Source organism: Podarcis tiliguerta (genome assembly GCF_965153285.1).
Source record: "Podarcis tiliguerta genome assembly, chromosome: 7".
NCBI classification, from domain to species: Eukaryota; Metazoa; Chordata; class Lepidosauria; order Squamata; family Lacertidae; genus Podarcis; species Podarcis tiliguerta.
Genome location: NC_139540.1, coordinates 537,030 through 554,513, shown reverse-complemented (window position 1 = coordinate 554,513; position 17,484 = coordinate 537,030). Strand labels below are relative to the sequence as shown.

The window sequence follows — 17,484 nt, the reverse complement described above, 5'->3', positions numbered from 1 at the left end:
GAGGGGGCCGGACACCAGACTGGCCCTCTCCCAAATCATGAAACTGGCCAAGGGGGCACAAATTGTCTGCGGGTTACACAAGAAGACTCACTAGACATTTTCAGATGGTTTATTGTTTCTGCAGTGATACAGTGCGCACTGTGGGGGGAGTGGGAGGTTCACCATATGAACAAGGGCTTCCCGTCATCCTGAGACAGTTGATGGAGGCAGTTGAGGAGCAGCATGCAGTTGTTGAACATGTCTGGAGGGGTGGCATTCTTGACCACCTCCTGCAGATACTTTATGTCATTGTAGGCGGCTGCCTCTGCGCCTGTCATGTCTGGCCGATCCCGGAGGATGCCAAAAGTGTTGACAATGTGCTCCGTCAGGGTAGGGTGGACGCTTGGGTCATAGCCCAGCTGCTTCAGGCGGTCCATGATGTTATTGTAGCGCTCCATGATGGTTGAAGCCTGCTCTGTTGTCAGCTGCAGGAAGGGGTCAGCTCCACTCTGCGGAGAGAGAGGAACAGAGAGAGAGAAGAGCAGCATTAAGGCACATTGTGTTCACTTTTCAAGTTGTCTGACACTTTTTTCTTTTTTTATATAAGGTAACTGAGAATGTAAATACTATTGATGGTGATTACAGTGGTAGCTCGGGTTGCAAACACTTTGGGTTACAGACTCCGCTAACCCGGAAGTAGTACATCAAGTTAAGAACTTTGCCCCAGGATGAGAACAGAAATCGTGCGGTGGCAGCAGCAGGAGGCCCATTAGCTAAAGTGTTACGTCAGGTTATGAACAGTTTCAGGTTAAGAACAGACCTCCGGAATGAATTAAGTAATTAATCAGAGGTACCACTGTATAGATAATTATTTGTGCCCCAAGTGAAAGTAATAGAAACCCATCCCAATGGGCAGAAGCCGCAGAAACCCCCTGATACCATATGAAGTCCAGAAGAAACTACTTTGGCCTGATGCAGACCCTTTGGGTCTGTCCAGCCCTGATGCTGTCTACTCTGACTGGCAGTGGCTCTCCAAGCCCCACCCACCCACCGGCAGCTGCTGCCTGAGATTGTTTGACGGGAAATGCCAGAGGCTGCGTTGTGGGATCTCTTCCCATGCAGTGTTGGGGTATTAATAGTCTCAGGGTTGTCGCCCATGTTTGTCCTACACAGAGTAAGCCCACTGAAATTAATGGACATAACTAACAGATTAATTAAATTAGTCTGCTTTGAGTAAAATGTAGTTGGCTACAACCCCTCAAACTCCAGCCATTATATTCTATACAAAATTTAAAATATACTTTTTATGTGTTAAAACAGCTAGCTGCTAAATCCACAATGGGCTTTTTGCAACTATGATTTCCTTCTAAAATAGGACTTGGCATGTACAAGACACTGGCCAGTCATCCCAGGATAATAGCAAGGCGTTGCTTGCCGGCTCACCAATTAGTTAATGTCAAGGGTCAGAGGGGGAGGAGAGGTTTTTGGCACTCCATTACAGCTGAGGTCAGACGAGCCTTTCCCCACTGAACTTCCGGTGCCTACAGAAGGCTTTGTTATCTCAGCAGGCATTTTAACTATAGTTTGATTTTATCATAGCTGATTTTTATTTTGTGTTGCATCTTTGTAAACTGCTTAGAGACTATTGGTACCTTGGTTCTCAAACGCCTTGGTGCTCAATTTGGAACCCAAACACTGCAAACCCAGAAGTAAGTGTTCTGGTTTGTGAACTATTTTTGGAAGCTGAATATACTCCGTTTTGAATGTTATGCTTGCAATTTGAGTGCCACACTTCCGTTTTGAGTATTACACTGACGATTTAAGTGCCACACTTCCGTTTTGAGTGTTACGCTGAGGTCGGTCTGGTTTTGTTATTTATTTTGTGTTTTTGTTTTTGTGACTCTTTTTGTTTTGTTTTTGTGACTGTGTGGAAGCCAGTTCAGCTACTGATTGATTGATTGATTGATTTTGTGACTGCAGCACATTGTTTATTGCTTTCATTTTATGGCTCAATGGTCTCATTAGATAGTAAAATTCATGTTAAATTGCTGTTTTAGGGATTGTTTTTAAAAGTCTGGAACGGATTAATCCATTTTGCATTACTTTCCATGGGAAAGCGCTCCTTGGCTTCGGAATGCCTTGGTTTTGGAACGGACTTCTGGAACAGAATAAGTTTGAGAACCAAGGTACCACTATATATGAAGGGCTTAATAAACGAAAATGTTCATAGCACACAGGAAACTGCTTGATGCCAAGCTGTGTCGTGGGTCCCTCTTGCTCCCTGTGGCCTGCAGAGGCTCTGCAGGGTGTCAGGCCAAAAGGAACAGGGTCTTTGCAAGCTTGCCTGGATACGCTGCCAGGGGTGGGGTTGCGTGGCCAACCATGGCCCTCCCAAAGTGGTTCTTTCTCACCTGAGGGGGGAAATAGCAGGCAAGACACTATTTAGAATAAGAAAGATCAGAAGCCCAGAGGAAGAGAGAACATTTGTATTTGAGAAGCAGGAGGCATATTTAATGACAAGCAGGCAGGAGTCCCATTGACAGAGAAGCTGGAGAAGGTAAAGAGGATGGAGCTGCCAAGAGGCTTGACTGTGAGGAGTTTTGGAAGGAAAGAAGTTGAACCTTATGGGGAAACAGAAAAGGAAGCCAGAGAGGTAAGTGGGGAGGACATGGTCAGAGCAAGAAGCAAGAAAAGTCAGGATCCAGGATCCATGGTGAGAGGCAAGAGCAGGGAAGACAAGGCGGCTGCAGCCCAAAGGATCTTAAAGAACCAAGCCTTGGGTTAACATTTTAGTGGGAAGGGAGGGATAAGTAATGTGGACCTGGAGGCAATGGAGAAAAAGCTGGGCAGTGAAAGGGGGGGGGGAGAAAGTGGAAAGGATCCAAGCCACCCACCCCACCCCTGATATATAGAGGGCATGGGCATAACCAAGATTTTTGTAGGGCTTTGGGGGAAGCAGAACCTCAGATGTGTATTGATTTTTATTGATGGGGGGCAGCCACCTCCCCAACTATGCAACTGTGGAAGGACGTGTGGCTCCGGAATTGGCCTCCACAGTCACTTACGGACTCATTGTTAAAACCATGTTTATGGAAGACAATCTTACTCAGCTACGAGTGATTGCCAAAGGAAGGAAGGAATCAAAATTGCAGACTTGGAACCAAACTCCACATGACTTTAACACTTTATTTTTTTAAACTTTTATATGCCTGTTGTTTTTGTCCATGGAGTTTTGGACAAAAACATCACAGTAATCCAAGTTTATGCACAAACTACCAGTGCCGAAGAAACTGAAATTGACCAATTCTATGAAGACTTACAACACCTTCTAGAAATGACACAAAAGAAGGATGTTCTTCTCATTACAGGGGATTGGAATGCTAAAGTAGGGAGTCAAGAGATGAAAGGAACAACTGGCAAGTTTGGCCTTGGGAGTTCAAAATGAAGCAGGGCAAAGGCTAATAGAGTTCTGCCAAGAGAACAAGCTGGTCATCACAAACACTCTTTTCCAACAACACAAGACATCGATGGGCAGCATCGACATCAGATTGATTATATTCTCTGCAGCCAAAGATGGAGAAGCTCTATACAGTCAGCAAAAACAAGACCCGGAGCTGACTGTGGCTCAGATCATCAGCTTCTTATAGCAAAATTCAAGCTTAAACTGAAGAAAGTAGGAAAAACCACTGGGCTGGTAAGATACAATCTAAATCAAATCCCTTATGAATACACAGTGGAAGTGAGGAACAGGTTTAAGGATTTAGATTTGGTGGACAGAGTGCCTGAAGAACTATGGATGGAGGCTTGCAACATTATACAGGAGGCAGCAACTAAAACCATCCCAATGAAAAGGAAATGCAAGAAAGCAAAGTGGCTGTCCAACGAGGCCTTACAAATAGCGGGAGAGAGAAGGCAAGCAAAATGCGAGGGAGATAGTGAAAGATACAGGAAATTGAATGCAGATTTCCCAAAAATAGCAAGGAGAGACAAGAGGGCCTTCTTCGACAAGCAATGCAAAGAAATAGAGGAAAACAATAGATTGGGAAAACCAGAGATCTGTTCAAGAAAATTGGAGATATGAAAGGAACATTTCATGCAAAGATTACCATAATAAAGGACAAAAGTAGTAAGGATGTAACAGAAGCAGAAGAGGTGGCAAGAATACACAGAGAAATGATACCAGAAAAATATGGATGTCTCGTACACCCCCAGGTAGTGTGGTTGCTGACCTTGAGCCAGACAGGCTGGAGAGTGAAGTCAAATGGGCCTTAGAAAGCACTGCAAATAACAAGGCCAGTGGAAGTGATGGTATTCAAGCTGAACTATTTAAAATTTTAAAAGATGATGCTGTCAAGGTGCTACACTGAATATGCCAGCAAATTTGGAAAACTCAGCAGTGGTCAGAGGATTGGAGAAGATCAGTCTACATCCCAATCCCAAAGAAGGGCAATGCCAAAGAATGCTCCAACTACCGCACAATTGCACTCATTTCACATGCTAGCAAGGTTATGCTTAAAATTCTTCAAGGAAGGCTCAAGCAGTATGTGGACCGAGAACTCCCAGAAGTGCAAGCTGGATTTCGAAGGGGCAGAGGAACCAGAGACCAAATTGCAAACATGCGCTGGATTATGGAGAAAGCTAGAGAGTTCCAGAAAGAAATCTACTTCTGCTTCATTGACTATGCAAAAGCCTTTGACTGTGCCGACCACAGCAAACTATGGCAAGTTCTTAAAGAAATGGGAGTGCCTGATCATCTCATCTGTCTCCTGAGAAATCTCTATGTGGGACAAGCTTAGTTTATGAACAACTTGGAAATAGAACGCTGCAAACCTGGAAGTAGGTGCTCTGGTTTGTGAACTTTGCCTTGGAAGCGAAACATGTTCCACTTCCTGTTGAGTGTGTTCCGTTTGTAAATTGAGTCCCCTGCTGCTAATCAGAGGCTTCGTGTTGAGTCTTGAGCTCCCACACAACACAGAGGTGATATTTGGAGCTTTTGTTTTTGCTGTTTTTTGCGTTTTTGTTTGTGTGGCTTTTTCATTTTTTGACTGTGACTTGTTCTTCATTTTATGGGACTGCCTTGTGACTGTGGTTTGTGACTTCGTTTTTGTGACTGTGTGGAACCGAGTTCAGCTACTGATTGATTGGTTGTGTGACTGCAGAAATGGATAAAAGCCTCCCATCCAAATATTGACTATCTTTAGTACACGTAAGAAAAAAAAGTAATTTTTATTTTTATCATCTACAATACTGTCTTATTTATTTTATAGTACAGTACATTGATTATTGCCTCATTTTATGAAGCAATAGTCTCACTAGATAGTAAAATTCATGTTAAGTTGCTGTTTTAGAGCTTGTTTTTAAAAGTCTGGAATGGATTAATCCATTTTGCATTACTTTCTATGGGAAAGCACACCTTGGTTTTAGAACGCTTTGGTTTTGGAACAGACTTCTGGAACGGATTAAGTTTGGGAACCAAGGTACCACTGTATGCTTGAACTGACCCACTGACATCCATTCCTAGTTGGCCTGAAATGACTGGTCCCTTTTGACGGTTCCTTGGGGGAAACCCCCAGTTTGGGTTCCACAAATTCATGTGGAAAGGCTCTACTCTCTCTCTCTCTCTCTCTCTCTCTCTCTCTCTCTCTAAGCTGCCATGCCAGGGCTAGGGCCAGAGGCAGTAAGAGGAGTTTCCCCTCACCTGTGCGACTTTCTCAGGGATGTTGCGGACGGTGAAACCGTAGAGGCGCGCGCGGTCAGGAAAGATGCTGGAGAGAATCCTGCGGTCCAGTTGGAATGCAATTTCGCCCACGATGCGCTCTTGCTTGCTGGTTTCTGCAAAGAAATTTCCTGTCAGAGAGGAGGGTCTCCCAGGCCCTCCACCATCCACAAAGTGCCCACTCCCCTTGGTCAAGCTGTCCATCCTCCCCTGCCAGCCTATTGCCTCACAGCTAGCAGCCCAGGCCACATTTTGTTGACCAGAGTGGAGTCCCCCCCTTCCCCCCCGTTTGCACTGCTCCATGTACTAAAGCCAGCCTGTCCTGTCTCTTTGTAAACTCTGCACCAACACCCCTCCTGTGAATATAAGTTAAGGGCCTTGTCCTGCACTATGCTTAGAATTGTATGCATCCTTCTAAATAAATAAATAAATAAAATACAAAGGTGAGCAGCTTTTATCATTCTGCTATTATTATTTTTTTGCCCAAGTGCAGCGCATTCGATGCAAAAGGTGAGAGAGAAAAGAAGTCTGTAAGCTAACGGTGCTCAGAAGGACAGCTGTTCATTTTAGGCTGGATCATGGGGCTGTCTGCAGCCACCAGCACCTTTTGGAGCTAACAGGACACAGGAGAGGGGAAGAAATCAGGCAACCATGGTGTGAGTCCATTCTGGATTGGAGTTGCATGGGTGGTTCCTTCTTCAAACTAAAACTGGCTAATTTAAGTATTTTTTTTTAAAAAGTAAGTGTGTTTCTCCTGATGTGTCAGCTGGCCCCCAGTGGCACACATTTTGTGGCAAAGGAAGGTGCATTAAGGCAGCTTTCAGGCATAGGGTGCAATATTTACAGTTGCTACTAGGCACTTATAGGTCTGTATAAGCCTGTCTGTGGCCAGGCCATTATTTGAAGACTGGCCAGCTGCTGATAACTTCTGGGGAGAGGAATGGCAGTTTAGCTGCCTCTCTGTTAGCTCTCTGCTGACAGAAGGTAATTATGTGGTGATTGATAGTAGTCAGACTATTACCGCATTGGTCCAAAAGTAAGCCACACTTTCCCCACAAATTCCGACCGTGAAAAAGTGTGACTTAAATACATGAGCTTACAAAAATAGGCTTTTATGATCTTGCTGCTGAAACAGACATATAGTAAAACAGAACAAATAAATGTTTTATTGCCGATTTGCAAGATTACGGGTAATCTCTAGTACCCGTAGGATTTTCTTATACATTTTCCATTTTTGGATGTGAGTGCCTGCGGAATTGTAGCCATTGAATATATTTGTGGGTGCGGCTTATATTTGGGCCAATACAATAATCACTCAGGAGAATAAGGGTGATCTGGGAGATCTGAAATGCTTTGCTGAGGTCATTTTATGCTGTCTGTGCCTGGCGGCTTGGACGGGAGTTACAATGAGCTGGCAAGGTGAGGAGTCAACATTGTGCCCAAATGTCACTTAAGCATGTTTTATAGGTAGAAAGTCCAGCACACTCTCTTTCTTAAACACTTCTGGGACAAGGAAAACTAACTTGGAGAGATCCCTCTATGCTGCTGGTGAAAATTTACAATCTGAAAAATTTTAAGTACCTCTTTCTGTTGTTATGAAGAACAGAAAGGAAAACTGTTTGTTAAAGTGTCTCAAGGCAAAGCTAAAAGCCTGATTTATGGTTGACAGTAAAGATTAAACAGACAAGGGAAACCCTTGTGTGAAAAATCTAACCCTTTTTCTGTTTCTTGCTGCTGAAAATAAAGCGGCCATTTCCAGTTGTGGAAAAGAATTTCCTATAAGACACGTTGTGGCTGTGGTTTTAAGGTGGAAATATTAACATAGAGTTGCTAATAATATTCAAATCATCAAAAGCATCCAGTATGGCAAAGGTACCTTTAGATCTCCCAGTGACTGTTGGCATTGTTCAGCAGTTGATGGCTGAACAATTAAAAATGATTGGAATCAATCAGTGGAAAAGAAAGGTGGAGAGAAAATGAGTCAAAGAGATCTGAAATGGAAAATGGAAATGAAGAATACCTAGAAGCTTCAGACCAAATCAAAGAAAAGCTGGCAGGACTGGATGAAGAAAGCAGATGCTGAAATGAAATGCATTCCATACAAGGATTTGGAGGAGGAGGAGATACAATCACAAATGGGGAATTACCTGGATTTGGCATTGATGGAGTTGAGGTAGGGAAAGCTTTAGGGAAAACTTCAGTCCTGGCCATTCTTCAGTTCTAGCAGAGAGAAAGTATTTTGTATATGATTTGGAGCAAATTCAGAGAATGATGCTGCCAAATTTATAGTATTCTCTCTGGGAAAAGACTGGGAAAAATGAAAATGGAAGTTTCTAGAGGAGAGGAGATCAGGATAGCACTGTAAATGCAACAGGAAATGGAAATGCAACAGGAAGTGGAATTTGAGCATATGGAAATGGACATGAACTAAAGGATATATAATAAGAAAAAGGAATATTATTCCAATATGTGATAACAATGGAGGGATTTTAAAATGAACATGGATAGAAAGAAGAATTTGCTGTCACTCAATATGGAGTAACTGTGGTGGAAATTAATGGAAGTAAAGTTAATAGAAAAGAAAAAATATGGTTGACATTAGCCAATAATAACAATTAGGGAACTCCTCTTGGACTTTTAGTGGGAAAACAAAATGAATGATTCTGAGACACCTTAACTTAAAAGAAATATTGCTTAACAGAAAGTGCAGAAGATGGATTTTAGCATGGGCTAAATGTCTTAAATACCATACTTTTCCGTGTATAAGACTGTTTTTCTATTCAAAAATCATGTTAAAATTGGGGGTTGTCTTGTATATGGGTAGTGCATTGTGGGGACATGGGATTGGTTGCTGCTGTGAGTCAGAGATTGTTATTGGTGGCTGCGGCAAGGGCTGGTGTTGATTGGCTGTTGATGCGGCAATTGGGCAGCCTGTTTGCTGCTTTTGTTGGCGATGGGACAGAGGATAGGTGACTTTTGTGATGCGTGTACAACTCTGGGCCACCCCCCGAATAAAGCTCAACAACTGTGGGCAATCCTTCCCCAAAAAGCTCAACAATCTCCCCCCCCCTTTCCAATTTTCTTAATTTTGATTTCTCCAAAATAACGGATGTCTTATACATGGGGGCGTGTTGTACACGGTAAAGTATGGTAATCCCTTTTCCTTTTTTTATGTTACCGGCCGATGGAAAATCAGAAGGGATTTTTTGTTTGTATCTTTCTCTAGCGTTTATTTTTCTTTTGTCTTTTTCTCTCTCTCTCTTTTCTCTCTTATTGTTCCTTCCTTCCTTCCTTTCTTTTTTGTCTCTTTTGTTTTTCTTCTTTTTGTTTTTTCCTTGGAGTCCTATGTCTGGGGCCTTTATTAAGGTCCAGAGATTGTATATGAATGGGAGTGGTAGATGGTTGATGGAGGGCCTTGGGTGAGAAACAGGAAACTGTTGGTCTCCCAGAGTGGGAAGTGAGAGCTGGGAGGAGCTACTATCCTCTGTGTGTGGTAAGGGCTAAGAATTACTTTTAGGAGAGGACTCTATTTGTATTTTTTGTAGACACTATTTTATTTTATTATGAAAAACTTTAATAAAAATCTCACAGAAAAAGAGTTGCTGATGTTGACCTTCAGTTGCCCACTGTGATTTATTCATGATCCCACGATCCCATTATAACTTCAGCTTCTGGCAAATGGGCCCTGACTAGTGCCCACATATAGCCAGCTTACACCAGACTTTCCTGTGCGTCCCTCAGCCATCTAGGGGCAGATCATGGCTTGCCTCTGACCACAAAGGATTTCCCCCTCTCCCTTGGGCTTCTGGATCTCCTCCAGGGCAGGGCACTGTCCTCATAAGCTCTTTGGGGTTGCAAATAGCAGCACTCATGGTGCTGGCCTGGGCTGCCCATGCTACTGCTTGTTGCTGGCTCTAGGGCTAGAGGCAGTTCCTTGTGAATTGTACCCCCACCACATAGCTCTACACCACTCCACCCTGCCTGCCTGCCCCAGCTCCGTTCTGGTCCCTCTCACCTTTTCCTTTGGCATCGCTGCTGGTCTTCATGTCAGTCTCTTGCTTAGTGGAGGCTCTGCGCTCCTTTGGCTTCACATCGGGATATTTCTGTGGGGCTTGGAGTGGATTAGCAGGAAGGTGGGTTGGTGGCATGGCTTCGGGAGAGGGTAGTTGGAAAGGGGGTGGCATGGCTTCCCTACCAACAAGTGGGGATTGCAGTATGAAAGGGGCAGGGCTTCTCAGGATTATAGGCTGTGCAAGTGCCTGGGCTTGTGCTTGGGTCATTACCTGGGCCTGGGCCCGGGCCTGGGCCTGGGCCTGGGCCCAGTGTGCCCGCTCCATTTCCTGTCGTCGTGCTGTTTGCTCCATCTCTGCCCAGGTCTTCACCCATTGCTGTGCCTGTGCTCTCTCGATTGCCTGCTGCTGTGTCAGTCTTGGTGCCTGGGTCACTACAGGTGCCTGCGCCCATGCCCTAGGCTGCATCTGCTCCCGCTCCATTGCCTGTCGCTGTGTCATTGCTTGGGCGTGCCTTAGTTCCTTTACCCCTCCCAATAGCTTCTCATTCCTTGGAGTCAGGATTTGTGCCTGCTGCATTGCTTGCCCCAGCGCCAATGCCTGCTGCAGTGCTGGCATGCTTATGGCAGGCCATGCTTGGCATACATAGGCATTGAGTGCTGCACTTGGAGGGGTGAAAGGCCGAGACTCCCACCAGCGCTGAGCAACATCAGCACTGTTTAGAGGGCCTGAGAGATTTAGCACTGAGACAGGACCATTCTGTGAGGCATTTGGAGAGGCATTTTGAGAAGCATCCCGGGTAACATTGAGAGAGGCATTCTGGGTGGTATTCTGAGAGTTGGGGACCCCAGGGCTGGGCTGGAGAGTGGTAATGTCTACTGTTTGTGTCCTGGCAACTTTGGGGCGGCCTGGAGGTAAGAAGACTGTATCATCCCCAGGGGACATGGAGCTGGGCCAGGACCAAGTTGATTCAAGTTCTCTTGTTTGGTTGGCATTTGGAGAATAGGAGCCCCCAGAGCTGGGCTGGAGAGTGGTGATGTCTACTGTTTGTGTCCTGGCAACTTTGGGGCGGCCTGTGGGTAAGAAGACAGTATCATCCCCAGGTGACATGGAGCTGGGCCAGGACCAATATGATTCAATTTCTCTGGTTTGGTTCGGATTCGTGGAATAGGAGCCCCCAGAGCTGGGCTGGAGAGTGGTGATGTCTACTGTTTGTGTCCTGGCAACTTTGGGGCGGCCTGGAGGTAAGACGACTGAATAATCCCCAGGGGACATGGAGCTGGGCCAGGGCCAATATGATTGAATTTCTCTGGTTTGGTTCGGATTCGTAGAATAGGAGCCCCCAGAGCTGGGCTGGAGAGTGGTAATGTCTACTGTTTGTGTCCTGGCAACTTTGGGGCGGCCTGTGGGTAAGAAGACTGTATCATCCCCAGGGGACATGGAACTGGGCCAGGACCAAGTTGATTCAAGTTCTCTTGTTTGGTTGGCATTTGGAGAATAGGAGCCCCCAGAGCTGGGCTGGAGAGTGGTGATGTCTACTGTTTGTGTCCTGGCAACTTTGGGGCGGCCTGTGGGTAAGAAGACTGTATCATCCCCAGGTGACATGGAGCTGGGCCAGGACCAAGTTGATTCAAGTTCTCTTGTTTGGTTGGCATATGGAGAATAGGAGCCCCCAGAGCTGGGCTGGAGAGTGGTGATGTCTACTGTTTGTGTCCTGGCAACTTTGGGGCGGCCTGTGGGTAAGAAGACTGTATCATCCCCAGGTGACATGGAGCTGGGCCAGGACCAATATGATTCAATTTCTCTTGTTTGGTTGGCATTTGGAGAATAGTAGCCCCCAGAGCCGGGCTGGAGAGTGGTGATGTCTACTGTTTGTGTCCTGGCAACTTTGGGGCGGCCTGGAGGTAAGACGACTGAATAATCCCCAGGGGACATGGAGCTGGGCAAGGACCAATATGATTCAAGTTCTGTTGTTTGGTTGGCATTTGGAGAATAGTAGCCCCCAGAGCCGGGCTGGAGAGTGGTGATGTCTACTGTTTGCGTCCTGGCAACTTTGGGGCGGCCTGGAGGTAAGAAGACTGTATCATCCCCAGGGGACATGGAGCTGGGCCAGGACCAAGTTGATTCAAGTTCTCTTGTTTGGTTGGCATTTGGAGAATAGGAGCCCCCAGAGCTGGGCTGGAGAGTGGTGATGTCTACTGTTTGTGTCCTGGCAACTTTGGGGCGGCCTGGAGGTAAGACGACTAAATCAACCCCAGGTGACATGGAGCTGGGCAAGGACCAATATGATTCAAGTTCTGTTCTTTGGTTGGCATTTGGAGAATAGGCGACCCCAGAGCTGGGCTGGAGTGTGGTGATGTCTACTGTTTGTGTCCTGGCAACTTTGGGGCGGCCTGGAGGTAAGAAGACTGTATCATCCCCAGGGGACATGGAGCTGGGCCAGGACCAAGTTGATTCAAGTTCTCTTGTTTGGTTGGCATTTGGAGAATAGGAGCCCCCAGAGCCGGGCTGGAGAGTGGTAATGTCTACTGTTTGTGTCCTGGCAACTTTGGGGCGGCCTGGAGGTAAGAAGACTGTATCATCCCCAGGTGACATGGAGCTGGGCCAGGACCAATATGATTCAATTTCTCTGGTTTGGTTCGGATTCGTAGAATAGGAGCCCCCAGAGCTGGGCTGGAGAGTGGTTATGTCTACTGTTTGTGTCCTGGCAACTTTGGGGCGGCCTGTGGGTAAGAAGACTGTATCATCCCCAGGGGACATGGAGCTGGGCCAGGACCAAGTTGATTCAATTTCTCTTGTTTGGTTGGCATTTGGAGAATAGGAGCCCCCAGAGCTGGGCTGGAGAGTGGTGATGTCTACTGTTTGTGTCCTGGCAACTTTGGGGCGGCCTAGAGGTAAGACGACTGAATCAACCCCAGGGGACATGGAGCTGGGCCAGGTCCAGGGTAGGGGGAGTCCCACTGCGTACACTGTGCCACCCTCAAGATGTGTGTTACTGGGGTCAGAGGAAGTTGTTGAGGAGCTCTGTGGATGGTGTGGATGCACCGGAGAGGAGCACTCATAGCAATAGCCTTTGGGACTTTGGGAGGAGGAAGTCTGTGGATGGTGTGGATGCACCGGAGAGGAGCACTCATAGCAATAGCCTTTGGGACTTTGAGAGGAGGACGTGGCAAGACTCTGATGGGCTGGATATAAAGCGGCATTAGCTGCAAAGAAGAGAGAGAGGCTCCACTGAGCGTCGGGGTCACACTGACCTCACAGGGCATCACATCCCTAACACTCAGAAGCTAGTAGTGGCATCACAACAAGGGAAGCCCTGAGTTCTATGGTCATAGAGATGGTCTACATTTTTTTGGAAGGTTCTGGCTCTAGTTTTCTCTTTGGTTTGTTCTCTTTAAAGGTATTTATGGTGGCTGGATGACAGCAATTCTGGAGCTTTTTGAAGTTAAAGATGTTTCAGTTACCTCTGCACCCCAGCTGTTGTGGACCATCTCTACAATCTGCCCCAGCATCGCACAGCTGATGCTGGCTAGTGGCAGGTGAGAATTGCAATCAAAAACATCTGGAGGACACCTGGTGGAGGAAGTCTGGCTCATGGTCCTCTTTAGTAAAATGTCAATGCCAAATGCTGAGACTGAAGGCAGCTACAGGGAGGAATCCAATGATCTGCATCATATTTGCTACACCCTGGAACATTGGCAGGGGTCAGCAAACATTTTCAGCAGGGGGCTGGTCCACTGTCCCTCAGACTATATATATATATATTTTTTTTGGGGGGGGGGGGGGAATGAACGAATTCTTATGCCCCACAAATAACCCAGAGATGCGTTTTAAATAAAAGGACACATTCTACTCATGTAAAAACATGCTGATTCCCGGACCATCTGCGGTCTGGATTTAGAAGGTGATTGGGCCAGATCCGGCCCCCAGGCCTTAGTTTGCCTACCCATGATGGAGGGTTTGTTCATCACCTGAATGTGCAATCCAGTAACACCCCCTCCCCAAAAAGCCACATTTTAAAGGGTCAACTAAAGACCTGTTTAAAAAGGAATAATAATAATAATAATAAATAAATGTTATTTATACCCCGCCCTCCCCAGCCAAGACCAGGCGCAGGGTGGCTAACAACCAATAATAAAAAGTTGATCGAAATACAACTTAAAAAACAAGTTTAAAATACAACATTAAAACATTAAAATGCAGCCTCATCATAGGAGGAGAAAGGAAAAAAGAAAGAGGGGGAGGGAATCAAATTGATTCCAAGTCAAAGGCCAGGCGGAACAACTCTGTCTTACAGGCCCTGCGGAAAGAAATCAGCTCCTGCAGCGCCCTGAGGCTAATCTAACTTCCTTAGGGCCCAGGACCTCTAGGGTGTTGCTATTTATGGACCTTAAGGTCCTCCGTGGGGCATACCGGGTGAGGTTGTCCCGTAGGTACAAGGGTCCTAGGCTGTAAAGGGCTTTAAAGGTCAAAACCAGCCCTTAAATCTGACCCTGTACTCCACCGGGAGCCAGTGCAGCTGGAAAAGCACTGGGTGAATATGCTCCCATGGCAGAGACCCCGTGAGGAGTCTCGCTGCAGCATTCTGCACCTGCTGGAGTTTCTGGGACAGCTTCAAGGGCAGCCCTGTGTAGAGAGAATTACAGTAGTCAAGCCTGGAGGTGACCATCACATGGATCACTGTGGCCAGGTCAGGGTGGGAAAGGTAAGGGACCAACTGCTTGATGCGGCGAAGGTGGAAAAATGTCGCCTTGGCTGTTGCTGTAACCTGAGCCTCTATGGAAAGGGAGACGTCAAGGCTTACACCCAAACTCTTACTGGAAGGCAGTGGCACTAATTGGGACCCCGCAAGAGAAGGGAGTTGGTCCCTCATCCCCATACCATCTTGACTCAGCCAGAGGACCTCTGTCTTCGAAGGATTTAGTTTCAATCGGCTCCCACAAAACCATCCAGCCACAGCTTCCAAGCATCTGGTCAGTGTGTCCAGGTCGAGTTGGTGTGGCCATCCATCAGCAGATAGAGCTCAGCATATTGGTGACAGCCCAGCCCAAAGCTCCGGATAATCTGGGCAAGGGGGCGCATGAAGATGTTAAAAAGCATCGGGGAGAGGATTGTGCCCTGAAGAACTCCACACACCAAGGAGTGGCGCGACGACATATCCCTCCCTAGCGCCACCCTCTGTCCCCGACCAGAGATAAAAGAGCACAGCCAGTTACGGGCTATGCCCTGTATCCCCACGCCGGCGAGGCGGTGGTCCAGAAGCTCATGATCAACCATGTCAAAGGCTGCTGATAAATCTAAAAGAATCAGCAGTCCTGGCCTGCCTCGATCCAGTTGTCTACGGAGATCATCTGTAAGGGCGACTAGAGCCGTCTCGGTCCTGAAACCAGGACGGACCCTGGACTGAAATGAATCTAAAGCCAATGTTTCCTCCAGAAACCTACCAAGCTGTTCAGCAACCGCTCTCTCAATTACCTTACCCAGATATGGAAGATTTGAAACTGGGCGGTAATTGGATACATCTAAAGGATCTAGTGAAGCTTTCTTTAAGAGCGGACACACCACTGCTTCCTTCAGCTCCCCTGGGAATATCCCCGTGCCAAAGGACAAATTGATAATTTCAACCAGGGGGGTCTGCACGACATCTGGGCACGCCCTAATCAGCCAAGATGGGCACAGATCGAGGAGGCAGGTGGTGGGCCTACCAGCTTGGAGGAATCTGTCCACATCAGCAGGGAGTATCCGATCGAAATGGTCCAACATTGGACCTGAAGACAATTGAGGGGCCTCCAGTTCTGTCACTGTATCTAAATTGGCAGGGAGGTCACGGCGGAGCAACAGGACTTTCCACAAAAAAGCTCATGAATGCCTCACAGCTGTGAGTCAAATTTGTGCTTATATTTGGTTGCCCTTCTAAGGACGTTATCGACCTAATTATTCTAAAAAGTTATGCCGAGCGAGAGCTAGCAGATGCAATGGAAGCTGTAAAGTAAGATTTCTTAGCAGCTTTCATAGTCATCTCATAGGCTTTCATAAGCGTCCTATAAGATGTTCTTAAAGCTCTGTCATGAGTCCGTTGCCATACTCGCTCTAGCCATCTGAAATCCTGCTTCATTTTCTGGAGCTCCTCGGTAAACCAAGGGGCCCGGTTTTGACTGGGTCGCAGAGGGTGCTTAGGCACGATCTCATTGATAGCTGCCAAGAGCCGGTTATTCCAGTCCTAGACAAGGTCATCTAATGAGTCGCCAGGAGGAGCAGGGTCCCGCAAGGCCTGATGGAATCTATCAGGATCCATCAGCCTTCACGGGCAAGCCCAAATAGGCTCGCCACTCGAGCAGGGGAGGAGTGGGAAGTCAATCTTGGCTTTCAGAGCATAGTGATCAGACCATGGCACTTCCACAGGGGGGAGCATGATCACATCTATTCCAGCACCTAAGATCAAATCCAGTGTGTGGCCTGCTTGATGAGTGGGGCCCAAAACAAACTGGAAGAGCCTAGTGTTGCCATGGAAGTCACCAGGTCCAGAGCCTGTGAGGAGGGGTTGGCATCGGCATGGATGTTGAAGTCTCCCAAAACCAATAGGCTTGGGAACTCCAAGGCCCAGCCCGCCGCCACCTCCAGCAGGTCTGACAGGGTGGCTGCCGGTGCGCTGGGTGGTTGGTACCCTTGGCCAGACAGCCAAGCTCTCCTTGGTGCCCCACACAAGACCAACACATTCAATGCCGGAGATCGCCGGTGCTGGCAGAGCTCTGAAAGAGCAATCCCCCTGGATTAACAATGCTACTCCTCCTCCCCCGCAGTTCGTGATTGATGGAGGACAAAGAAACCTGGGGATGTTATCTCATGTAGGGAGACTACTTCGCCTTAAAGTACCCAGGTCTCCGTCATACAAGCCAGGTCAATCCCCTGCAAGACAAAAAGTCACACATGGTGGTGGTTTTATTGCCTATGGACCTAGCATTGCACAACACCAATGACGGAGGTGGGTAATCTCTGCTTGCCCTACCCTTGTCTCTTGGGATGGGGCGTAGATTGGAAGGGGTTTTTCTTGAGGCGTTCACAAAGTAAAGGAAGGATTGAACTCTGATTAATAAGCAAGACTCTGGGAAGGGTGTGTATAATAATCTCTTTGTGCCTCCAGCCCCTGGCCCAGGTCGTTTTATTCACAAAAGATCTTTTTACAGAGTGTTTGTAAGAACCAATCAGATTTCTTCTGAGCATTTCAACAAACCCCACGTGGGGACAATGTTAAACTACAAACACTAGTTAAGCGCGCATATTTTTGGGTAAATGAATGAAAACTACAAAGGAGTGCATTCAGCAACCCCGGAGGTTGTAAACAATCAATACACATGATAAGAAGGATGGCCAGGAGGACAGTGATCATTATCACCTTCATATGAGATCTGTTTCCTGGCCCTAAGATTAACATATCAGAAAAGCTACATCAAAGAAACTTGCCCACTATCTTTATGGCCCAGGATGCCTGCCTGGTGACAACTGGGCTGCGTACTTGACTTGTCAAGAAAGAGAAATGGACAGTAGAGGAAATGGCCAGAGATGCAGAGGGTTGTGGGATTTGATCAGAAATTATTGCCAATGTATCAAACCCATTCAACACAATGCATTCATTGTGGACACAATGGCTTGATGCATATTTCATAATTCCTCATAGTAATCCCACCTGACCCCACACTCTGGATATTTGCACTCCTATAGTTTTTGCCCGGCACCTAAAGGTGTACAATCAAGGTGCCAGGCGAACTTCCCTGGGGAGAG

At 46.9% G+C, this 17,484-nt stretch overlaps 1 protein-coding gene across 8 annotated transcripts in view; it reads right to left on the bottom strand.

Moving 5' to 3' along the window:
• Positions 1-95: 95 nt before the first annotated feature.
• Positions 96-17,484, bottom strand: part of LOC310681292 (speriolin-like) — a 29,830-nt gene continuing 12,441 nt past the window's right edge. Inside the window, exons 3-6 of one of the 8 annotated variants that reach the window (XR_014513209.1) lie at positions 9,711-12,911; positions 7,843-7,915; positions 5,678-5,811; positions 96-488 (exon numbers count right to left, since the gene is read on the bottom strand). Coding sequence is in view for 6 of the 8 variants with exons in the window: in XM_083448940.1 (XP_083305066.1) it covers positions 159-488; positions 5,678-5,811; positions 9,711-12,911 (3,665 nt within the window). In the remaining 2 variants the exon portion in view is untranslated. Of the gene's footprint in view, positions 489-5,677; positions 5,812-7,842; positions 7,916-9,710; positions 12,912-17,484 lie in introns of those variants that run through there. The other 7 variants (XM_083448941.1, XR_014513210.1, XM_083448940.1 and 4 more) reach the window with 7 other exon arrangements.